At 46.5% G+C, this 26,176-nt stretch overlaps 1 protein-coding gene across 1 annotated transcript in view; it reads left to right on the plus strand.

The window, feature by feature from the left end:
• Positions 1–25,969, plus strand: part of LOC136620981 (cytochrome P450 2K6-like) — a 47,541-nt gene extending 21,572 nt beyond the window's left edge. The window contains exons 3-9 of the mRNA XM_066596129.1: positions 1,599–1,748; positions 14,404–14,564; positions 16,654–16,830; positions 19,061–19,193; positions 24,503–24,687; positions 24,916–25,057; positions 25,791–25,969. Of these exons, the coding sequence (XP_066452226.1) occupies positions 1,599–1,748; positions 14,404–14,564; positions 16,654–16,830; positions 19,061–19,193; positions 24,503–24,687; positions 24,916–25,057; positions 25,791–25,969 (1,127 nt within the window). The remainder of the gene's footprint in view (positions 1–1,598; positions 1,749–14,403; positions 14,565–16,653; positions 16,831–19,060; positions 19,194–24,502; positions 24,688–24,915; positions 25,058–25,790) is intronic.
• Positions 25,970–26,176: the final 207 nt, after the last annotated feature.

The raw sequence follows: 26,176 nt of genomic DNA on the forward strand, positions 1-26,176 counted from the left end.
GCGGAATGCAGCATAGGGGTATGCTGCATCCTTCATGGCGGAATTTAGGACTTCCATGCGAGCAAATGGAATGGAAGGGCTTTTCAGGCCGTTAGGGGCCTTCTTACGCCTTTTGTAAAGTTATTGATAAGTTAAAATGGACAGTTATTAATTGGCATGGAAGGAGAAAAGACACTTGTTAAATTTTATTCTTTAAAATAAAGGCTGTGGCCTACCCACAACAAGCTAGCATCGGTCTTATTGGTTTTTACAATGGGGAGCAGGTTTAATGGGTAAGTCCCCCCAGTCTAGATAGCAGCAAAACGTGTTAGTGAAGTTGCTGAGGACTGGGGGTGGGGGAGGACTGGGGGGGGGAGAGAAAGGGGAGGAGCAAGAGGAGAGGAAGCGACCAGTTAGAAAGGGAGGGGTTTAAACTGGAGAGGGGAAGAAGAATGAAGAGGAGGATCAGTCTGGACCGTGGAGAAGAAGAAGGAAGACCCCACCCACCCGCCCTCTGAGCTGAGGGGGGGGGGTGAAGAGAATTTGGGTGTGTGGAAGTTGGTTTCAGGAAGTTGTCACAGCCGGTAGGCGGAATTTAGGAATTCCATGCCAGCAAATGGAATGGAAGGGCTTTTCAGGCCGTTAGGGTACCTTCTTACACCTTTTGTAAAGTTATTGATAAGTTAAAATGGACAGTTATTGATTGGCATGGAAGGAGAAAAGACACTTGTTAAATTTTATTCTTTAAAATAAAGGCTGTGGCCTACCCACAACAAGCCAGCATCGGTCTTATTGGTTTTTACAATGGGGAGCAGGTTTAATGGGTAAGTCCCCCCAGTCCTCATCACCTCCCCTGGCCGCCGAGCTCCTCCTCGCCGCCGGGTTGCTAGGGACGCAGTGGGTGTTGCCCCGCGTCGCATCCTCGGTATCATAGCAACCAGGCATGTGTCTCCTTCCCTGCCTCCTGCAGGGCTGGGGGAGGGTTCCCCAGTGCTGCTGGGTGCACCCAGCTGCTGTCAGACTCCCCGCCCCAATCAGCTGCTGGGACGGGAGCTCTGAGAGCATTTAAACCTGCTTTTGTCTGCAGACCAGTGCCAGTGTTAGTTTGATCTTCCTGCTACACCAGCGTACTTCGTGTTTTGACTCCTGTTATTGACTCTCTGCTTTTGACCTGATGTTGCCTTTGCCTGACCCTCTTGTACCGCGTACCCTCGCGTTGCTGACCCGGATTGTCTGACTCTCCTTGCTGTTGTTTGTTCCAGTATTCCCCTTCCTTAGTGAGTGTAGGGACCGTCGCCCAGTTGTCGCCCTGGGGCTTAGCCCAGGGGGGCAAGTAGGTAGGGACAGGGGTTGCGGGTATTTTCAGGGACTTCCAGTTTCCCGGACCCCGAGTCCTGACATTTGCCTACTCCAGCAACTCCCCGTTTAATGCTAGAGACCCTGTCCCCACAGCTCGAAGTCCAGAAGAAGTCGGTAGGCGGTCATGTGCCATTCATTGCCTAGCTTCAGTGAACATGGATGAAAACTGTTTCCATCTGTGACAATTTGGACTATTGAATCAGTAGGGGAAGTGTTGGTCGTCATCTTGTATGTCTGTTGTTTTTCCCTCATGTCCTCAGGAGTTATTTTTGCTCATGATGATAACTGGAAAGTGATGAGACGATTCACTCTGTCGACACTTCGAGATTTTGGAATGGGGAAGGAAACCATTGAAAATAAGATTACTGAAGAAAGTGATTTTTTGGTGCAGAAGTTCAGATCTTACAAAGGTTGGTAAACAGCTTCATTATAATTTGTGCGTGGTGATTCATGAGGTAAAATTACTATAATTAGTAGTAGCAGCTTCAGGTAGGACCATTGTATCATGGGGTACAATTGTCCTACCAGAGAAGATAATTCTGAAAGTCAACCATCCAGCTAAGGTCTCCAGGATCTGCTCCATGGTCATTTTCAGATATGGATGTCTTCTGCTTGATCTCATGTTCCCTGTTAGGGTGACTACCCACTACAGTTTTTTTTTCACTGCGAAATTCGCAGCGTTTTATTATTCTCCAGGGGGCTATGGGACTCGTAATGTTAAAATCGCATCGCTCAAAATCGCGATTTTGCGGTAAATTGTGATTTTACCGCGATGCGTTTTTAACATTAGAAAGCCCCATAGACACCTGGAAAAAAATGCAGCAACTTTGCAAACGCTAGTGGGTAGTCACCCTTATGGTTGGTTTCTGTTACCACATCAGTTCCTGCAACTAGTGGATAATCTTTTGGTCTGCCTGTGAAATTTTGTTAGTGGTCTCTTAAATCAGTATATTTACTATGCACAGACCTATAAAAGTCAACGTAATAGTTGGATTCATCCACAAGAGAACCTCTGGGTAAGATCAGTAGGCTTTTCTTAAAGGGGTTGTCCCGCGAAAGCAAGTAGGGGTATACACTTCTGTATGGCCATATTAATGCACTTTGTAATATACATCGTGCATTAAATATGAGCCATACAGAAGTTATTCACTTACCTGCTCCGTTGCTGGCATCCCCGTCTCCATGGTGCCATCTAATTTCAGCGTCTAATCTCCCGATTAGACGCGCTTGCGCAGTCCGGTCTTCTCCCTTCTGAATGGGGCCGCTCGTGCCGGAGAGCTGCTCCTCGTAGCTCCGCCCCGTCACGTGTGCCGATTCCAGCCAATCAGGAGGCTGGAATCGGCAATGGAAGGCACAGAGCCCACGGTGCACCATGGGAGAAGACCTGCGGTCCACCGTGAGTGAAGATCCCAGCGGCCATCTTAGCAAGGTAAGTAAGAAGTCGCCGCAGCGCGGGGATTCGGGTAAGTACTATCCGTTTGTTTTTTTTTACCCCTGCATCGGGTTTGTCTCGCGCCGAACGGGGGGCCTATTGAAAAAAAAAAAAACCCGTTTCGGCGCGGGACAACCCCTTTAAAGAAATTGGCCAAAATTTAAAAATAGAATCTGCTTTCACGTGGATGTTGCTGAGATGCAATCCTAGAGACATCCCATGGACTAGAGTGGCGCTTTACTAAGACTTTTCTAGTACAGGTGACACTATCACACTGGGGCAAAATTATAGGGACTCACCAGCATTACACAACTGTCCAGCTTTCCACTATTGATGACCCATCCCCAGAATAAGTCATCAATAGTGGATCAATAGAGGTTCCCGGATGATAAGTTGTTGGCAGAGCTAGTGTGATACTGTTAGCAGCTGCTCCATTGTCTGAAACATGCAGCTCCATTCACAACACTGCAAAACAGCAACTCTGTACAGTAGGGCACCGGCCGGGCAAACAAATAATCGCTGGGGAACCCAGATGGCAGACGTATGCCAATCTATTATTGATGGTCTATCCTGAGAATAGGTCATCAATAGTTTAAAGCTGAACAACCCCTTCTAGACCATATCCTTCACCCTAATGTAAATTTTAAAAAAGACAGAAAAACTCACTTGATGCGCTCCATCCAACTGTATCAACAAGTGAAAATCTTACTTGATGTGGGGTGCCTTGGACTCCTGGCACCCCAATATCCAAAGAAGCAGGGAAATTCCAACAATGCAGGGGTGTATTTCATAAAACAATTTATTATACACATACAAAGGTAAGTGGATAGATATCGCAACGCGTTTCGGCTTTTTGTAAGCCTTTTTCAAGCATAAGGGATACATGTCTAGTGATTCCTATTTATAGCTGACATACTCTAAGGGGAAGGGGAAGGGGAGGAGTTTCAATCTAAACAATCTGCAAACCCTAAACAATGTATAATTTCTAATTAATAGCATCCCACTCTCGTTATTAATAGTATACTATTATGGTTGTTTGTACATTATATATAGAAACTGTGTATGTTTAGCGGTCCCCTTACGGAGACACTACGCTGTCACCACGTGATCGGAACTCAGGACGGGGGGGGGGGGGGGGGAGGAGGGAGGAAGGGAAGGAGAGGGGGAGGCTATATAATGTTGCACCATAATGGGAAACATACCCCCAAGCCGATCCGGCCAGCGTTCAGCATCCTTGGACACACGAAAGGGGCGGATCTCCGCTGCCTTCCTCCATGGGATCTTTCGTCATGGATCCCGGGAGGTCACGTGATGGTACGCTGAACGTGATGACGTTTAGTGCAAAGATCTTCCCGTGACTTGGTCACATGGGGTTCCATCGTGCATAGTGACGTCAGACGTTTTTGGACGCTGTGTCACGTGATCGCACTGCCAGAGTGCCGTAGATGGGATTAACTCATAGGTAGTCATATGATTACCTATGGAGGCCCCTTTGGACCAAAAATATGCAGGGGAAATATATCATCGGGGAAACCATAATGGACATTGCATATTATTGTCTATGAGGAAAGGAATTAAGGGATAGAATATAATGGAGGGAAGGATAACCCCCCCCCCCCCCCGTCCTGAGTTCCGATCACGTGGTGACAGCGTAGTGTCTCCGTAAGGGGACCGCTAAACATACACAGTTTCTATATATAATGTACAAACAACCATAATAGTATACTATTAATAACGAGAGTGGGATGCTATTAATTAGAAATTATACATTGTTTAGGGTTTGCAGATTGTTTAGATTGAAACTCCTCCCCTTCCCCTTCCCCTTAGAGTATGTCAGCTATAAATAGGAATCACTAGACATGTATCCCTTATGCTTGAAAAAGGCTTACAAAAAGCCGAAACGCGTTGCGATATTTATCCACTTACCTTTGTATGTGTATAATAAATTGTTTTATGAAATACACCCCTGCATCGTTGGAATTTCCCTGCTTCTTTGGATATTGGGGTGCCAGGAGTCCAAGGCACCCCACATCAAGTAAGATTTTCACTTGTTGATACAGTTGGATGGAGCGCATCAAGTGAGTTTTTCTGTCTTTTTTAAAATTTACATTTCTTTCCTCCTTGACAACACTGTTTCGGAGTCGCTCGCTGCTGCTCTCCCCTAGGGGATGTCTCAGGACCACCAACGTATTCCACCTCAATTGATTTGAAATACCTCAGTGGACCCATGAACTGACCGGTTTCCTTTTACTAGGACCGGTTCAGTTGCGGTGAGTTCTTTTTCTATATTGTTCCTGTCTGTAACTTCGTTGTACACCATCGGAGCGCCGCTTCTGATTTACTGTTTCTTCACCCTAATGTGCTATCAGAACTTTTTTACCACAGGTGATTACAATTTGAGAATGCCTTAAGGTACCTTTAGATGGGATGACTGTCAGACTCATAAGCAGGAGTGATAGTCATTCAAATGAATGGAGGCAGAGTGGACAGGGGATTATTCCAGCCTGCCCATCTCCATTCACAGTAAGCAGGAGTCAGTCAAACATTGAGAGTCTCCTGTTTACACGGCCTGACAATAGCTTGTTTTTTTTTTTTGTTCTACTACAAACCACGCAACTTTGACAGGTGAGCAATTTCTCACCTACCGCTCTGTCGGCAGACACATGTACATGGAACTATTATCGCTTAGATTTGCTGTTTCCAGCTATAATTCTGGTGTTAATCGCTGTGTAAAGGTACCTCTATGAATATGCATCAAACTGTAAAAAGGTTTCTTACCTTCACTACAGATATTGGTGGCGTTTCTACTGATGGTGTTGCTATTATATGCCATTAGAGATGAGCGAACACCAAAATGTTCGGGTGTTCGTTATTCGAAACGAACTTCCCGCGATGTTCGAGGGTTCGTTTCGAATAACGAACCCCATTGAAGTCAATGGGCGACCAGAGCATTTTTGTATTTCACCGATGCTCGCTAAGGTTTTCATGTGTGAAAATCTGGGCAATTCAAGAAAGTGATGGGAATGACACAGCAATGGATAGGGCAGGTGAGGGGCTACGTGTTGGGCTGCATCTCAAGTTCACAGGTCCCACTATTAAGCCACAATACCGGCAAGAGTGGGCCCCCCCCCCCCCCCTCCCAACAACTTTTACTTCTGAAAAGCCCTCATTAGCATGGCATACCTTTGCTAAGCACCACACTAGCTACAACAAAGCACAATCACTGCCTGGATGACACTCCGCTGCCACTTCTCCTGGGTTACATGCTGACCAACCGCCCCCCCCCCTCCCTCCCACAGCGCACACCAAAGTGTCCCTGCGCAGCCTTCAGCTGCCCTCATGCCACACCACCCTCATGTCTATTTATAAGTGCGTCTGCCATGAGGAGGAACCGCAGGCACACACTGCAGAGGGTTGGCACGGCTAGGCAGCGACCCTGTTTAAAAGGGGCGGGGCGATAGCCCACAATGCTGTACAGAAGCAATGAGAAATATAATCCTGTGCCACCGCCATCAGGAGCTGCACACGTGGGCATAGCAATGGGGAACCTATGTGCCACACACTATTCATTCTGTCAAGGTGTCTGCATGCCCCAGTCAGACTGGTAATATGTACCTTAACAGTAACCGCGTTGGTGGTAATGTGGTGGTGACTGCGGACCTAGTAGCACGGTTGTATTTTGTTGGTTTTCGGAATGCAGCCAGGATTAAGTGAGCCGTGGCGGGGGGATGGTGTGGGGGCTCTCTTGTTGTGTCGGTAAAGGTGAAATTCTTGGACTGCCACCAGACGAACCAATGCAAAGGCATTTGCCAAGAATGTTTTCCCTGTTGGAGGAGGAGGGGGATGTTTTTGAGGCACTACGTGTCCTCTCCACGTGTCCGTGGTTATATGCACCTTAACAGTAACCGCGTTGGTGGTAATGTGGTGGTGACTGCGGACCTAGTAGCACGGTTGTATTTTGTTGGTTTTCGGAATGCGGCCAGGATTAAGTGGGCCGTGGCGGGGGGATGGTGTGGGGGCTCTCTTGTTGTGTCGGTAAAGGTGAAATTCTTGGACTGCCACCAGACGAACCAATGCAAAGGCATTTGCCAAGAATGTTTTCCCTGTTGGAGGAGGAGGGGGATGTTTTTGAGGCACTACGTGTCCTCTCCACGTGTCCGTGGTTATATGCACCTTAACAGTAACCGCGTTGGTGGTAATGTGGTGGTGACTGCGGACCTAGTAGCACGGTTGTATTTTGTTGGTTTTCGGAATGCGGCCAGGATTAAGTGGGCCGTGGCGGGGGGATGGTGTGGGGGCTCTCTTGTTGTGTCGGTAAAGGTGAAATTCTTGGACTGCCACCAGACGAGCCAATGCAAAGGCATTTGCCAAGAATGTTTTCCCTGTTGGAGGAGGAGGGGGATGTTTTTGAGGCACTACGTGTCCTCTCCACGTGTCCGTGGTTATATGCACCTTAACAGTAACCGCGTTGGTGGGAAATGGCCTCGCCGCCATCATGTCTTTGGGAAGCCTCTGTTTCCACACCCCAGAGACATACCATTAGCAGCGGTATAGGCAGAGCCCAGAATTCGTAACATTTCAGCCGTAGCATTAGGACAGGCCCCACTAACATATCACTAGCAGCATTATAGGAGGAGCGCAGTCTTCGTTCCATGTCAGCAATAGTAGCACTCAAGACAGGCCCCAGTAACAATTCCGAAGCAGCAGTATAGCGGGAGCGCAGTCTTCGTTCCATGTCAGCAATAGTAGCACTCAAGACAGGCCCCAGTAACAATTCCGAAGCAGCAGTATAGCGGGAGCGCAGTCTTCGTTCCATGTCAGCAATAGTAGCACTCAAGACAGGCCCCAGTAACAATTCCGAAGCAGCAGTATAGCGGGAGCGCAGTCTTCGTTCCATGTCAGCAATAGTAGCACTCAAGACAGGCCCCAGTAACAATTCTGAAGCAGCAGTATAGTGGGAGCGCAGTCTTAGTTCCATTTCAGTAGCCTTAGTATAGCCAAGGCCCAAGTTACATTTATGTAGCTAAAGTGTAGGCCAACCCCACACACCTTTCTGTACCATGAGTGCAGGCGAAGAACATACAAATTGCTATGATTACACTGTAGGTGAGGGCCCCAAAAAATTGGTGTACCAACAGTACTAATGTACCTCAGTAAAAATTGGCCATGCCCAACCAAGATGGCAGGTGAATCGCTTTGGTTAATGTGGCTTAAGTGGTAACTAGGCCTGGAGGCAGCCCAGTGTAACGAAAAATTGGTTCAAGTTAAAGTTCCAACGCTTTTAAGCGCATTGAAACTTATAAAAATTGTTCAGAAAAATTATTTGAGTGAGCCTTGTGGCCCTAAGAAAAATTGCCCGTTCAGCGTGATTACGTGAGGTTTCAGGAGGAGGAGCAGGAGGAGGAGGAGGAATATTAGACACAGATTGATGAAGCAGAAATGTCCCCGTTTTGGATGGTGAGAGAGAACGTAGCTTCCATCCGCGGGTGCAGCCTACGTATTGCTTACGTATCGCTGCTGTCCGCTGGTGGAGAACAGAAGTCTGGGGAAATCCAGCCTTTGTTCATCTTGATGAGTGTTAGCCTGTCGGCACTGTCGGTTGACAAGCGGCTACGCTTATCTGTGATGATTCCCCCAGCCGCACTAAACACCCTCTCCGACAAGACGCTAGCCGCAGGACAAGCAAGCACCTCCAGGGCATACAGCGCGAGTTCAGGCCACGTGTCCAGCTTCGACACCCAGTAGTTGTAGGGGGCAGAGGCGTCACCGAGGATGGTCGTGCGATCGGCTACGTACTCCCTCACCATCCTTTTACAGTGCTCCCGCCGACTCAGCCTTGACTGGGGAGCGGTGACACAGTCTTGGTGGGGAGCCATAAAGCTGGCCAGGCCTTTAAAGACTGTTGCACTGCCTGGGATGTACATGCTGCTCGATCTCCGCACCTCCCCTGCTACCTGGCCCTCGGTACTGCGCCTTCTGCCACTAGCGCTGTCGGCTGGGAATTTTACCATCAGCTTGTCCGCAAGTGTCCTGTGGTATAGCAACACTCTCGAACCCCTTTCCTCTTCGGGAATGAGAGTGGGCAGGTTCTCCTTATAGCGTGGGTCGAGCAGTGTGTACACCCAGTAATCCGTCGTGGCCAGAATGCGTGCAACGCGAGGGTCACGAGAAAGGCATCCTAACATGAAGTCAGCCATGTGTGCCAGGGTACCTGTACGCAACACATGGCTGTCTTCACTACGAAGATCACTGCCAGGATCCTCCTCCTCCTCCTCCTCCTCCTCAGGCCATACACGCTGAAAGGATGACAGGCAATCAGCCGGTGTACCGTCAGCAGCGGGCCAAGCTGTCTCTTCCCCCTCCTCCTCATCCTCCTCATGCTCCTCCTCCTCCTCCTGTACGCGCTGAGAAATAGATAGGAGGGTGCCCTGACTATCCAGCGGCATACTGTCTTCCACCGCCCCCGTTCCGAGCGCAAAGCAGTTGCCTTTATGGTTTGCAGGGAATTTCTCAAGATGCATAGCAGAGGAATGGTGACGCTAATGATTGTAGCATCGCCGCTCACCACCTGGGTAGACTCCTCAAAATTACCAAGGGCATGGCAGATGTCTGCCAACCAGGCCCACTCTTCTGAAAGGAATTGAGGAGGCTGACTCCCACTGCGCCGCCCATGTTGGAGTTGGTATTCGACTATAGCTCTACGCTGTTCATAGAGCCTGGCCAACATGTGGAGCGTAGAGTTCCACCGTGTGGGCACGTCGCACAGCAGTCGGTGCACTGGCAGCTTAAAGTGATGTTGCAGGGTGCGCAGGGTGGCAGCGTCCATGTGGGACTTGCGGAAATGTGCGCAGAGCCGGCGCGCCTTTACGAGCAGGTCTGACAAGCGTGGGTAGCTTTTCAGAAAGCGCTGAACCACCAAATTAAAGACGTGGACCAGGCATGGCACGTGCGTGAGGCTGCCGAGCTGCAGAACCGCCACCAGGTTACGGCCGTTGTCACACACGACCATGCCCGGTTGGAGGCTCAGCGGCGCAAGCCAGCGGTCGGTCTGCTGTGTCTGACCCTGCAGCAGTTCGTGGGCCGTGTGCCTCTTATCACCTAAGCTGAGTAGTTTCAGCACGGCCTGCTGACGCTTGCCCACCGCTGTGCTGCCACACCGCGCGACACCGACTGCTGGCGACATGCTGCTGCTAACACATCTTGATTGCGAGACAGAGGAGGAGGAGGAGGAGGAGGAGGGTGCTTTAGTGGAGGAAGCATACACCTCCGCAGATACCACCACCGAGCTGGGGCCCGCAATTCTGGGGGTGGGTAGGACGTGAGCGGTCCCAGGCTCTGACTCTGTCCCAGCCTCCACTAAATTCACCCAATGTGCCGTCAGGGAGATATAGTGGCCCTGCCCGCCTGTGCTTGTCCACATGTCTGTTGTTAAGTGGACCGTGGCAGTAACCGCGTTGGTGAGGGCGCGTACAATGTTGCGGGAGACGTGGTCGTGCAGGGCTGGGACGGCACATCGGGAAAAGTAGTGGCGACTGGGAACTGAGTAGCGCGGGGCCGCCGCCTCCATGATACTTTTGAAGGACTCCGTTTCCACAACCCTTTACGGCAGCATCTCAAGGCTGATGAATTTTGCTATGCGGACGGTTAACGTTTGAGCGTGCGGGTGCGTGGCGGCGTACTTGCGCTTGCGCTCCAACAGTTGCGCAAGCGACGGCTGGACGGTGCGCTGAACTACACTGCTGGATGGGGCCGAGGACAGCGGAGATGAGGGTGTGGGTGCAGGCCATGAGGCGGTAGTGCCCGTGTCCTGAGAGGGGGGTTGGATCTCAGTGGCAGGTTGGGGAACAGGGGGAGGGGCAGGGGTGCAAACCGGAGGCGCTGAACGGCCTTCGTCCCACCTTGTGGGGTGCTTGGCCATCATATGTCTGTGCATGGTGGTGGTGGTGAGGCTGTTGGTGTTGGCTCCCCGGCTGAGCTTTGCGCGACAAAGGTTGCACACCACTGTTCGTCGGTCGTCAGGCGTCTCTGTGAAAAACTGCCAGACCTTAGAGCACCTCGGCCTCTGCAGGGTGGCATGGCGCGAGGGGGCGCTTTGGGAAACAGTTGGTGGATTATTCGGTCTGGCCCTGCCTCTACCCCTGGCCACCGCACTGCCTCTTGCAACCTGCCCTGCTGATGCCCTTGACTCCCCCTCTGAAGACCTGTCCTCCTGAGTAAGCGGTGCACACCAGGTGTGGTCAGTCACCTCATCGTCCTGTTGCTCTTCCTCCGAATCTCTGTGCGCTGCTCCCTCGGACTTACTGCCCTTACTACTACCTCACTGCAAGACAACTGTGTCTGATCGTCCTCCTCACCCACAGAAAGTTGTTGAGACAGTTGGCGGAAGTCCCCAGCCTCTTCCCCCGGACCCCGGGAACTTTCGAATGGTTGGGCATCAGTGACGATAAACTCCTCTGGTGGGAGAGGAACCACTGCTGCCCAATCTAAGCAGGGGCCCGAGAACAGTTCCTGGGAGTGTTCCCGCTCCTGAGCAGGTGTCATTGTAGTGGAGTGAGGAGGCTGGGAGGAAGGAGGAGCAGCAGACAGAGGATTCGGATTTGCAGCAGTGGACGGCGCAGAACTGCGTGTTGACGATAGGTTGCTCGAAGCACTTTCTGCCATCCAGGACAGGACCTGCTCACACTGCTCATTTTCTAATAACCGTCTCCCGCGTGGACCCATTAATTGGGCGATGAATGTGGGGACGCCAGAAACGTGCCTCTCTCCTAATCGCGCAGCAGTCGGCTGCGACACACCTGGATCAGGAGCTCGGCCTGTGCCCACACCCTGACTTGGCCCTCCGCGTCCTCGGCCGCGTCCACGTCCTCTAGGCCTACCCCTACCCCTCAGCATGCTGTATTACCAGTGATTTGATTTCACAGGCAGCTAATAAATTGCCGCAAGACTGCAGGCCAAATATAATTTTTTCCCTTTTTTGAAAACGAAAGGCCCCACTGCCTCTAGTGAATGAATAATCTAAGTTTAATAACTGTGCTGTGGCCCTGCTAATGTGTCACAGAACGTGAGGGTAGCAGAGTTATTATAACTCTGGCAGAGCAGGTATTTTTTTTCCCAATTAAGGAAAGCAAATGGCGAAGCCAGCAGTAAACCGTAGCTGGGTGCGTCTGATTTTTAAACGTTGCACACGCAGCCGACACGTGTCCACCGCCCTTAGGACGGACAGAGGCAGGACAAATAGAATTATTTTCAGTTTTTTTCCACCAAAAGGCAGCACTGCGTATATTCAATGAACATGAGAAGTTTAATAACTGTGCTGTGGCCCTGCTAATGTGGCACAGAACTTGAGGGTAGCAGAGTTATTAACTCTGGCAGAGCAGGTATTTTTTTTTCCAATTAAGGAAAGCGAATGGCGAAGCCAGCAGTAAACCGTAGCTGGGTGCGTCTGATTTTTAAACGTTGCACACGCAGCCGACACGTGTCCACCGCCCTTAGGACGGACAGAGGCAGGACAAATAGAATTATTTTCAGTTTTTTTCCACCAAAAGGCAGCACTGCGTATATTCAATGAACATGAGAAGTTTAATAACTGTGCTGTGGCCCTGCTAATGTGGCACAGAACTTGAGGGTAGCAGAGTTATTAACTCTGGCAGAGCAGGTATTTTTTTTTCCAATTAAGGAAAGCAAATGGCGTAGCCAGCAGTAAACCGTAGCTGGGTGCGTCTGATTTTTAAACGTTGCACACGCAGCCGACACGTGTCCACCGCCCTTAGGACGGACAGAGGCAGGACAAATAGAATTATTTTCAGTTTTTTTCCACCAAAAGGCAGCACTGCGTATACTCAATGAACATGAGAAGTTTAATAACTGTGCTGTGGCCCTGCTAATGTGGCACAGAACTTGAGGGTAGCAGAGTTATTAACTCTGGCAGAGCAGGTATTTTTTTTTCCAATTAAGGAAAGCAAATGGCGAAGCCAGCAGTAAACCGTAGCTGGGTGCGTCTGATTTTTAAACGTTGCACACGCAGCCGACACGTGTCCACCGCCCTTAGGACGGACAGAGGCAGGACAAATAGAATTATTTTCACTTGTTTTACAAGCAAAAGGCCGCACTGCGTATATTCAAGGAATAATAACTGTGTTGTGGCCCTGCCTACACAATTCTTTCCCTGCAGTATCAATGGAGGGTGCAATGCTCTGCAGAGGCGATTTTGAGAAGAAAAAAAATATGCAGCACAGCTAACAGCAGCCAGCACAGTACTGCACATGGTTAAATATGGCCCTAGAAAGGACCGTTGAGGTTCTTGAAGGCTACACTCACTCCTAACACTCTCCCTGCCTATGCAACACTTCTGTCCCTAATGCCAGGTGCAACGCTCTGCATAGCCGATTTTGAGGGAAAAAAAATTGCCACTGCTAACAGCAGCCAACACACAGCTATCAGTGGCCCTAATAAGGACCTTTGGGGGTCTTGAAGCCTACACTAACTACCAATTCTTTCCCTACAGCAGCTCCGGTACAAACAGCACTGTCCCTCACTAACTCACAAGGCATCTGAGGCGAGCCGCGGGAGGGGCCGACTTTTATATTAGGCGGACACCTGATCTCCCCAGCCACTCACTGCAGGGGGGTGGTATAGGGCTTGAACGACGCAGGGGGAAGTTGTAATGCCTTCCCTGTCTTTCAATTGGCCAGAAAAGCGCGCTAACGTCTCAGGGAAGGAAGTGAAAGTAACCCGAACAACGCATGGTGTTCGTTACGAATAACGAACATCCCGAACACCCTAATATCCGCACGGATATCAAGTTCGGACGAACACGTTCGCTCATCTCTATATGCCATCAATGTCCAATGAGTAAAGGTCTGACCATGGTGACTCCCACCCAAAGGTGTAGTTTGAAGCTCATGACCTCAAAGCAAATCTAGAACAGGGCTCTAACTTAGCATGTGTCACTTGTAATACTGGTGTCAGAGGGACATTTGTGCCTCCTCGGGCATCGGAACCTGGGTTACCTCTGTAGCAATGGCGTACTGCTAGGGATAGCAATTGCGACCCGGCCACTTAGTGAACAGGGGCACCCTGCCATATGCCGTTCAACTGCTGCAGCCTGCGGGCCTGCTGTGGGTGACACTGAAAGTGGGGAGGGATGTTATCTGGGAGCTGGCAACCAATTACAAGCTATAGATTTCTCGGGCGCTCTCTCCTCCCTTCCACTGATAGACTGCAGTTGTAATTGATCACAACTGTAGTCTATCAGTGCGCTGCTGGCGGCATGATTGTTCCGGCCAGTGGTGCACTGACAATGTTTGGAGCCGAAGAGGAGAGCAGAGGAGGAGTACATGCGGTACAGCAAGGTATGTACCGCATGTTATCTTGTATGTATAGCCCACTACTATAACTATGTCCCTACCCTTGCTGATGGCAAAATTGATGTGTCAGCATGTTAGCCAAAAGGCCATTACACTTTTCTATCAGCAAAGCCTGTTCAGCTTTTATCGGAGGCTGCATAGTTGCCTTTTGGCTATGAATACAATGGGAATTATTCCATATACTATAGCATGTTGTGTTTTACATATTTAGATAAGTCACACACTTCAGATGATTTAATTAATATATTCTGACCCTTGTATTTGCAGGCGAGCCCTTTGATAACCTCATGATAATAAATGCTGCTGTAGCCAACATAATAGTTTCCATCTTACTGAGTCATCGATTTGCTTATGAAGATCCCACACTTGTGAGGCTGCTAAAGATTGTTAATGAAAATATCAAATTAATTGGAAGCCCAATGGGTGTGGTGAGCAGCTCAACTCCATGTTATATTTAAAGAGGTTCTCTGGGAATTATTGTAACATTTATGACTATCCATAGAAGTAACATAGCAACACTGTATGTAAGGCCGAAAAAAGACGCATGTCCATCCATTTGACCCTATTACCACCCAATATTGATCTAGAGGAAGGCAAAAAAAAAAACAACAAGGTATAAGCCAATTCTCCCCATTTAAGAGAAAAAAATGCATGCTCGGTAAGGGCATTTACTCAAGAGAGCAACGCTATTTTCGAGTAACTGCATGCTCGTCAAAGAAAATTCGGGGGGGCCGCTGGGGGCGGCAGGGTGAGCAAAGGGGGGGGGAGTGAGAGAGATCTCACCCCCGCGCCCCCCCCCCCCGAATTCTCTCCGATGAGCATGCAGTTACTCCAAAATAGCATTGCTCTCTCTCGAGTAACTGCTCTTACCGAGCATGCTTGCTCATCTCGCTCACATTTAAGATCATCACAGTACACTGCAGCATCTAAGTCATCAAAACAAAAGGAAGGTGCTCCGCTTATCATGACATCACCAGCAATCCTGTGACACAATCCCAGGGGCTACAAGAAGAAAAAGAGTTACAGCAGCACCACTGGTGCAAGGTACTATGCAATAGTCCAGTTAGGGTCCCGACTCCCCGGGTCCGCCGTTGGTCATCAATGCAGAAAAGGAGAAGAACCAGGCAGCATTCATTAAAAATCCTCTTCTTTATTAGAATATCATGAGGAAGCAAGCAGCTACGTATCGACCCTGTGCTCGGGTCTTTATCAAGCTTGATAAAGTCCCAGGGGCTGACAGCCAGAGGAATGAGAAAGGCCCCCGTGGCTGATATATTAGGCCGTGGCTTAAGCATAGCCTAATAGGTCAGTATTTCTGTGATGGTCACTGGCCACAATTAGTAGTGCATGCTCACACTCCTCTCTGTTGCTGGTCACATATTAGCCTTTTACTCCTCTGCTCGGCCCTAACAACCAATCAGGTTGAATCAGCGAACCTAAACAACCAATCAGGTTGCAGGAATTGTGAATCAGAACCAATGAGGTTGCTGGAATTGCTCCATAGTACTGAGCTGGAGAATAAAAGGCTAATATGCTTGCTGGTCACCGACATCCTATGCCTTCCTGTCTACTATGCAAAAATCTGTATCATTCCTTCTGCTCCTGCCTGGACCTGTTGGGTGCATGTGCAACCCACATCTGGAAGGACCAGTACAAATACCCAGATTTCTCTACCCCAGCCTATCCCAACCTAAGACAGATAGCACAGACAACTAAGTACAGGAATTGCACAGAGTCTACAGCAGAAAAATAGTAGAAATTTGTTTTAAAGGGGTTGTCTCGCGAAATCAAGTGGGGTTATACACTTCTGTATGGCCATATTAATGCACTTTGTAATGTACATCGTGCATTAAATATGAGCCATACAGAAGTTATTCACTTACCTGCTCCGTTGCTGGCGTCCCCGTCTCCATGGTGCCGTCTAATTTCAGCGTCTTCTTGCTTTTTTAGACGCGTTTGCGCAGATGGATCTTCTCCCTTCGGCTCAGCTCGGAAGCATCGGCGTTTTGGCTCCGCACCCTTGTACGCGTCATCGCGTAGCTCCGCCCCATGACGTGTGCCGGTTCCAGCCTCCTGATTGGCTGGAATCGGCACGTGACGGGGGCGGAGCTACGCGATGACGCGTACAAGGGAGCGGAGCCAAAACGTTGATGCTTCCGAGCTGAGCCGAAGGGAGAAGATCCATCTGCGCAAGCGCGTCTAAAAAAGCAAGAAGACACCGAAATTAGACGGAACCATGGCGACGGGGACGCTAGCAACGGAGCAGGTAAGTGAATAACTTCTGTATGGCTCATATTTAATGCACGATGTACATTACAAAGTGCATTAATATGGCCATACAGAAGTGTATAACCCCACTTGATTTCGCGAGACAACCTCTTTAATGATGACTATTTAGACATTTATTTTGCAATTAGGAAGCAAATGAACAATAAAATAAAAATCTGTACAAATCGGCCTTTGTCTTTAAACTTTTAAGCTCTTTTACATCCATTCATGTATTTTTTTTCACTGCAGTTGTATAACGCATTTCCATCTGTGATGCGCTGGTGTTCCACAATTAAAAAAAAGGTGACCGAGAATGTAGTTGTATTGCATGAGTTTATTCGAGAGACCTTCACCAACCAGAGGAAACTACTGGATACAAATGACCAGAGGAATCTTATCGACACTTTTCTGGTGAAACAACAAGAGGTACTGAAACATTTATTTAGCTGAGTTTCCAATTTGGCACAAACATCACAATGTGGTATATTTTATTTATTTTTTTTACATACAACTGGTTTTATCCATAGAAGATACAGAGACAGCAATAGCACCTGGGCCTTGGTGCCTGAGAGGGCCCGCTAACTCCTCTAACATAAGAAGATACCAGTATCATAGATTGCTTTAGGTAGAGTAGAGTCTGGTTACAGACTTTGCATTCTGTCCCAGGAGAAACAAGGTATACCTTAATAAGTAATTATGGTGCATGGAAAACACTGTTAAATCTTTACCTTAGCAGGGGCGCCACTACTATGAAGTGACCCGAGACTGCCATCTGCAGTGGCCATCTGCAGGACCTCAGAGGGGCGGCAGGTTGCTGCGTTGCTGCCATGCAAGTATTTAATGGCCCATTAAAAATAATTGCGAGATGTGAGCCACCCAGGCAGCAATCCCAACAAGCACTTAACTTACATGGTTGTAACATCCACGCGTTGCACTAAAGCACCATGCGTCAGCACGGACGCAAGATGGTTTCCTAGTAGACCTCGCAAACACACTCATAGTAATTGCAAGGACAAATTACACCACTCCAGACAAAGGTGAAAGAAAACCTGTCCTTTACTAAACAGGGGAATTGGGGGCATCCCTGCCTTTAAAAGTGGGGTAGGCACCCTAATAAAGATGGCTCCATGGTCTTCATATCGGACCTGGCTATCCCTGATTAGAAACTGCTGTAATTAGTATATAACTAAGAGCAGTAACACTTGAAACCCGTTGGCGCTGCTGTGTGCAGTTGTCATTTTTTAGGGATTTATAATAAAGTTGAACTTTTTAGGCAAGTGCTGGGATTTTACAGTGAATAGAGAGGGGCAGGGGAGAGCGGGGAGAGAACTGCTGGCTCCCTGCTGGCCACACTGTGAATGATCCAGCAATACTCGCTCTGGTGTAACAGCACGGGAGCGAGTATACATGGGGATGAGTGTTAATCATTATTTGCCCGACGCTCATCCCATGTAAAAGGGCTTTTAGGCCTCTTTCAGACGAGCATTGCTCTTCCATTCTGGCCACATCATGGCCGAAAATTGCGTGAATGAAAAATTGCCACGATCAAGACCTGAGCTTCAGATGCATTTTCTCTTCCATTCACATGGGCTGCTGTGCCGCATCAATGAAAATATGTGATGCAGAATGGAAATCCCTTGGTCAGCAGAAATCCTTGGAATGACTATTAATACTTAAATAGAGTCAGCTGTATTCTCTTGCAAGCATTGGACGCAGCTAAACTCCCTCCCTCTCCTTTTCTCAGCTTCCCTAGAAGCCTGTGGGAGCCTCCACTGTGTTTCCGCAAAAGATAGGACAAGATCTATCTTTTCACACAGCTTATAAAATTGGTCGCCAATGTCCTATTCCTGGTACAACATTTTTACGTGGCTAAAAGTCGCTCACCTGAATGAATACATTGGAAACCAATGCTCGCATGTATAAGGCCTAAAAGGCAAGCTAAAGAGTAACTCATCTGTACCATATTATTTACTAAAAGGTAAAATTACTAAGAGGTGAACTGAAAAAATCTATTAGTGATTTCTTTTGTGGATGGGAGGGGGGTTGTTTTGTATAGCGTTCACATTATAATGAAAACTAAACATTAACTTTTTATGGTGATACCAAATTCTTACAGTTTTTTTTTAATATGTTAGTACTCCAGTGAGCAAAACGTGCAAAAATGTGTTCACTGAGCAGTGGAAAAATATCACCTGGTCAGATGAGTCCAGATTTCTGTTGCACTATGCTTATTGGAGGTCTGAATTTGGCACAAGCAGCATGAATCAATGAACCTTTCCTGTCAGCTGTTTAGAACGTATCAGAATCTCCATCTAATTATGGTAACTAAAAGAAGATTCCTGTCTGTATGGGTCCATACTCCTGCAGAATGATTTCAACACTTAGTGGAATCTACACCACAACAAATTGCCAAAGTTCTGAAAACCAAAGGACATCCAACTTTCTTCTAGAGCTAAAAAAAATGGCCATTAAATTGATATTTTTAGGGACGTCTACATTCAAATAGTTAGATACTGTAATGTCAATTAATACTGCATGTTTACAAAACTGACCCAAAGGATAGTAGATGCCATCATGTATTATGATATAATAAGGTTTCTAAGACTCTCTATCTCATTACTACAACACTAATATGCATGTGATATATATGTTTTAGGGAAAACCTCAGTTATACTTCACTAATGAAAACCTAACAGGGCTTGTTACGGACCTCTTTGCTGCTGGCATGGAAACGACCACCACCCTGAGATGGGGTCTTCTGCTGATGATGAAATATCCAGAAATCCAAAGTAAGGGACTGTATATTCTGCATATATGCTATATTACACTGTGCACCAGGTGGCCAAAGGCCAGAGTAGAGGTCTAGACTAAATGTAATCAAAACTAATGACAAAACTTTTGACTATTTTTTTAGACACATAGATATTAGTGTCAGTTTAACCCCTTACTGATCACCCTATAGACTTTTTACGTCCTGGTTTGCAGGGCTTTAATCTTCAGGGCCCCAAAAACACGCTCACTGTAGGGATTAAAACCCTGCGGGCTGTGGAGGTGACAGCTCTATGCTGTCGGTTACAGGAGGTAGATGACAATCTGGAGCTGTCATAGGGGCTGCAGGATTTTGTATAGGGGGCTGCGCAATTTGCCTGTATCCACCGGATACCAGTGATCGCATCATAGAGTACAAAAAGTAAATAAAAGAAAAACTCAGCTCCCCTCATAAATCGGATCCACGAGGGAAGCAGAAAGTACTCACTCCCATCCTCCCGATGTCCTGCAAGGTTCTGATCTTTCCCAAACCCAAAGTCACCTTCTGCACATGCGTGCCAGACGTCACACATTGGGCGTGTGCGCAAAAGGGCTCGCGCATCAGGAAGTTTAAAATCCATCTGTTTCTGGCTAGCATGTGTAGCTGAGAGCAGAAAGATATTACCAGGGATGGCTGTATGCGGTTCCCAGTCACATGATCGCCGTTATCCAATGGATAACAGCCATCATTTAAATTTTTTTTAAGTGTACAAAAAAGAGGAGAGGAGAGATGAAATGATGTATCTAAGGCCCCCAGATTTATCCATGGATCTTACCAGACGGATGTGCAAATGCAGCGGATTGCCGGGGTAATTTAAAATTTCCCTGCTCCTGGCTACTAAACATAGTCAAGAGTCTAGAAAAAGTCATGGGGGGCTGCGGTACGTGGTTCTTTGTCACATGATTGCCATTACCCAACAGGAAATGGCCATCACGTAAAAGTAAAAAAACCATGACGTTTCACCTCCTGACACGGATCCGAACTGTGAGGAGAGGTGAAATTACTTACCTAAGGCCTGTGGTGATGTCCACAATGGGATCCTTTTCCGCGGACCTTTCCCCAGCTTCAGCACATATGCCTGTGCCAAAATGGCAGACGTTAGCGCAGAAGCTGGGGAGGGCCCGGGGAATTTTAAATCTCCTTGCTTCTCACTACAAAAGGTAGCAGAGAGCCTTGAGCAGTGACAGAGGGCTGCAGAGAGCGGTCCCCGGTCACATGATCGACATTATCCAACAGATAATGGGGATCATGTAAAAGTTAAAAAACAGTTGAAATGTAAGGCTCCTTTCGGTTTGGGCCCCGTTGTGCATACGGACATATTATTAGGGCCACAATGGGTATGTTTCTGAAGACGGAACAAAGAGGGGGATCCATTTTGGGGTGAAAGTCTTCATTCATATATGTGCTATCCAATAAAAAAAAACTGTTTTTGAAATTACACAATTGCCAAAAGATTGAAAATCTCTTTTTTTTTCCTTCTGCTTTGCTTAGATTCATTCAAAAACTATAGGGTCAAAATACACAGTACACCCCTTCATTAATTTGTCAAGGGGTCTAGTTTTCAAAATGGGGTCATTTATGGGAGTTCTCAATTGTTTTGGGCTTCTCAAGGGCTCTACAAGTGTGCAATGGGACCTGAAATTCCTTCAGGGCTCAGTCAGACAAGCGCAAAAAGAATGCGCTGCATGGATGTGCAAAATGCGCCTAACCGTAGCTCTGTGCCCATTGCTTTCAATGGAGCCAGCACTAGCAGTTCCAGCACCATTGAAAACATATGGAGAAGATCGCGATGTCATCCCATTGCTTTTCATGGGGCCAGCGCTGCAGTCACCCCATTGAAAGCTCCAGTGTGTCATCTTGCTGGCTCCCTGGCACTGCTCTGAAGCACTTTCTGCTGGCCTGGGATTTAAAAATCCATGCCTCCAGAAAGTGCTGGGTCTCATTCGTTGAGTGCTCAGCCAATTACAGGCAGCGCTCAGCCATTCATTGAATGACTGCTGAGTGCTGCCTGTGATTGGTCACAGCGCTCAGCGAATCAGAGGCAGCACTTAATCATTCATTGAATGCAGGAGCGAGTATTTTGCACCTGTAAAAGATGGACATGTGAACACATCATAGGGAACCAATGGTTCTATTATACACACTTTTTAAGCGCACATAGGTGCGTGCAAAAAACGCTCGTCTGACTTCAGCCTCAAAAAAAATGTCTGTTCTGCTCCTTTCAGTTAGGGCCTTGCTGTGCATATAGACATAAGATTAGGACCACATTGGGTGTGTTTCTGACCAAGGAACAAACAGGGAGATACATTTGGGGGTGAAAGGCTTCATTCATATGTGTGCTGTACAAAAAAAAAACAACTGATTTTGAAATTACATAATTGCCAAAAAAATGAAAATCATTATTTTTTCCTTCTGCTTTGCTTAGATTTATTCATAAACTGTGGGGTCAAAATATGCAGTACACTCCTAGATGAATTTGTTAAGGGGTCTAGTTTTCAAAATGGGTCACTTGTGGGGGTTTTCTGTCATTTTGACCACTAAAGGGCTCTACAAGTGGGCAATGGGGCCTAAAACAGCTTCAAGCCAAATATCTGTTCTGAAAGCCACTGGCTGCTCCTTTCGTTTTGTGGCCCGTTGTGCATACAGATAAAGGGCCACAATGGATATGTTTTCATACACAGGACAAACAGGGGTATCCATTTTGTGGCTCAAATCCTCCTTTTTATGTGCACTATGGAGAAAATCCTCTCTTTGTATGACATATTTGCAAAAATATGAAATGTTATTTTTCTCCTCTAAATTGCATTAATTCCTGTAAAGAAACTTAGGTCAAAATACTCCTGACACCCCTCAGTAAATACATTAAAATGTGTATTTTTAAATGGGGTCAGTTGTGGGGGTGTCTATCATTTTGACACCTATTAGACTTTGCAATCTTGGTGTTACCATGCGGCGGTTGCTGTTCCTCCCGGGTCAGCAGTGTGCGGGGTTCCGCGGTCCGGTCGCATCCCCCTGGCTTGTTGTCCGGCTGCAGGGGCGCGGGTGCCTGGCCGGCGTGGTGCTGGTGGCACGCGGTGTCGTGCATGCGCGCACCTGTGAGTGCGGCTGCTGTGCACGAGCTCCCTTTTAGTATGTTCTCTTGGGAGTTGGCTGCCTCTCTCTCTCCGCTCCTAGCGGAGACTTTTGTTAAAGGTCAGGCAGAGACTGGCAATCACTGCCAGTTATTGGTTTCCCTCAGTGTGCTAGCTAGTCTGCCTTGGTTGGTCTTCTGCTTCTGTCATCTTGCCTGCTATACTTTGCTATTAACCGCCAGGTTTTTCCATCTGCCTCATTTCTGCTTAGTATCGCTCATGTTTTTTTTTTTCTATCTGCCTCATTTCTGCTTAGTATTGTTCGTGTTGGTTATTTACAGCTGCCTTTTCTGTCAGTATTCTACCCTTTCTATCCAGGTGCACCAGCGTCCCTTTTTTCGGTCCCTAGTGAGAGTATGGATCGTCGCCCAATTGCTCGTCTGGGATAGCCAGGAGTGGAGGCAAGTAGGCAGGGATAGGGGTGTGGGTGAGATCTAGGGCACCTGGGCTGGCGTACCATGGGTAGTATACCGTAACACTTGGCTTAGTGTAGGAGAACAAAATGTTCCTCAAAACGTCAATAATCAATGTTAAATTTGTATGTCTCCTGAATGGTTAAAAAAAACTGAAGGTTTTCCAATGTGCTTCCAGAATAAAGTAAACAGATGGAAATATGTATCTTATCAAATATTAGTACAGTATGTTAACACGTATTTGAGATATTGCAGTTGAAAATATGAAAAAATTATAATTAAAAAAAAATGATCTCAATTTCTGCACTTTTAATAAATATACACAAATTCTATTGGTCTAAGAATCACTTGAATATGCAAAACCTTAACCCCTTAGTGACCAGGCTTTTTTGCTTTTTTCCATTTTTGTTTTTTCCTCCTCCCTTTTAAAAAATCGTAGCTCCTTTATTTATCCATCGGCGTCGCTGTATGAGGGCTTGTTTTTTGCGGGACGAGTTGTATTTTTCAATGGCACTATTTATTGTACCATATAATGTACTGAAAAACTTTTTAAAAATTCTTAGCGGAGAGAAATGGAAAAAAAAACGACATTCCACCATTTTCGGTGCGTCCTGTTTCTACGGCGCACAAACTGCAACAAAAACGACCTGATATTTTTATTCTATGGGTCAGTACGATTACTACGATACCAAACTTATATAGTTTTTTTTTTGCTGTAGTACTTGTATTTTTTTTTTAAGATATTTAATTTTTTTCAATTATTTTCTGCGGTCATTTTGTGCGCGCAATAACTTTTTAATTTTTCCGTCGACGTAGTTGTGCAAGGGCTCAATTTTTGAGGGATGTCCTGTAGTTTCCGATAGTATCAAATTGGAATACATACAACTTTTTGATCGCTTTTTATTGCATTTTTTCTGGAAGACAGGGTAACTAAAAAAGTGTAATTCTGGCGTTCTTTATTTTTTTTTTCGGACGACGTTCACCATTCAGAAAAATAATGCACTATTTTGATAGATCGGACTTTTACGGACGCGGCGATACCAAATACATATTTTTATTTTATAATTTAGATTTTTTAGTAATTGATATGGCAAAAGGGGGGTGATTTAAACTTTTATAACTTTTTTTTTTTTTACAATTTAAAAAACTTTATTGATCTTTTTTTTTTACTTTACTTTGAAGTCCCTATCAGCCCGTGTTAACTATGAGCGACTGCCTGTTTACACTAAATAGAGGCAGATGGACTGAATGATTTCTAGCCCACTCCTCCTCCATTCTCTAAACAACTATTGTTCCACTGTGAAAGCATAGGAGCGATAGTCGATGGGATGGCTGTTTGGTTCCAATGCTTCACTTAAAGGGGATGACTAGTCTTACATAAATAAAGCTTTAGAGGTCTACTAATCACTTGCTTCACATAAATCCCATTGAAGAAGGAAGAATTGAAAAATGCTGTATATGTGTCCAAAAGAGCAGTTAATCTGGGATGAAATCTTTATTTGTGGTATGTTACCAAAGCAGTAAACTTTGATTTTCAACTAGGGAAGAAAAAAATCATGAGTTAATTGTGACAATGGCAAGACGTTTGATCATTGAGGTTGCATGATGTTTGCCCTAATCTGCAATTTTATCGTGACTGTCACATGACCAGAGCCGGAGGAGAACTCGAGACTAAATGTTATCAAATTGGATGACAAAACCTTTTACTTTTTTAATGCGTTTATGAATTTTTTTGTTGGTAACAGGGAATGTCCAAAGTGAGATAGAGAAAGTTATCGGGTCGGCTGAGCCCCAAGTGATTCATCGTAAACAGATGCCGTATACTGATGCCGTCATCCATGAGATTCAGCGTATTGGAAATATAGTTCCAACCAACCTCCCACACGCTACTACTCAAGATGTTAACTTCAGGGGATATCTTCTACCCAAAGTAAGTAAAAAAGAAACTCTACAGCTTCTATAGGGTCTTAACTCCCATTGCTCCTCAGGCAGTATATGTCGCCTCATGGAGGCACATGAACTTTGAACTTTTTTTCCTCTGATCTGTGCACATGAAGAATCTGGTATTGAAACGTCATTATGTGTTGCCTTCCTATTAGTGATAAACTAATCAATAGTCAATTCTAAATATGACTTTTGTAAATGTTCAAATCTCTAGGGAACACATGTGATTCCGCTTCTGACTTCTGTGCTATATGACAAGGAACACTTTGTAAAAGCTGATGAGTTTCACCCAGAACACTTCCTGGATTCCAGTGGAAATTTTTTAAGAAAAGAAGCATTCATGCCCTTTTCAGCTGGTGAGTAATCTTCTCAGATGTCATCTTTGGTTGAGTAAGGAGCAGAGATGGGAAAACTTCTCTGTCATCATCCCCCACCAAATTGAAAGATGTAATGATAATCCAAATGACAGAGGTGAGGGGGAACACAAAAACATATTTCACTGGAAAAGAGCCAAAAATGTAATACCTGATAAGGTGCAGAGCAGGCACGATCATTATAAGGCCGACACAACGGCCGTAGGGTAGACACAATGGCCATAGACTCTAACAATATGCAGCAAGCCAGACTATAAACTGTAGGGTCCACGGCCATTGTGCCTACCCTATGGCCATTGTGCCGGCCTTATGGCGGTTGTGTCTGCTTAGTGGAGATTGTGCCTGCTCTGCACTTCATCAAGTATTGCATTTTTGGTTCTTTTCCAGTAAAATATGTTTCTGTAATGATAATCCAATTGCATCAAAATTTAGGGCCCAGTTATTTTAGCAATGCTCTTTAATGGCTTCCCTGTGGCAGGCAACTTGGGAGCATTTGTGTGAGGAGAGGATGATTGCACCTTTTTTCAAGTTTTGGATGCTGGGGGCTATGAAAATGTTCCGATAGGATTGACCTATTCATGATATTGTAGCACATATATGAGACCACCAATGTGATGAAGCAGCCTAGGTTAGAAATATGCAGCATTTTATGATTTTTTCTTCTCCCCTTAAAAATGCCAATTTTTATTCTTTACTCAATATTCCATTGCTGTAGGTAAGAGAAGTTGTGCCGGAGAGAACTTGGCGAAAATGGAGCTCTTCATTTTCTTCACAAGACTATTGCAGAACTTTACATTTCAGGCTCCTCCTGGGGCTACATTAGACCTCACTCCTTCAGGTGGATTCACATCTGGACCGTTGCCCCATAAGATCTGTGCTATACCTCGTGTGTGACCGATGAATGTCACCAGTATTGAAAATTCTACTCATTCTAAATCAGTTTGTGGTAAAACAATATTTCCAAAGGGAAAAGCTTTTTGCCATGCGCAAGTTTCTACTATCTTACCAGCTTCTTTCCTGAATATTCATTTGTAGGTGTGCAGAGTCTATGTTACTGTATCTATTTATAAAGTCTTACAATGAACTACAAGCACTGGCATA

The sequence above is a fragment of the Eleutherodactylus coqui genome, chromosome 1 (assembly GCF_035609145.1).
Source record: "Eleutherodactylus coqui strain aEleCoq1 chromosome 1, aEleCoq1.hap1, whole genome shotgun sequence".
NCBI classification, from domain to species: Eukaryota; Metazoa; Chordata; class Amphibia; order Anura; family Eleutherodactylidae; genus Eleutherodactylus; species Eleutherodactylus coqui.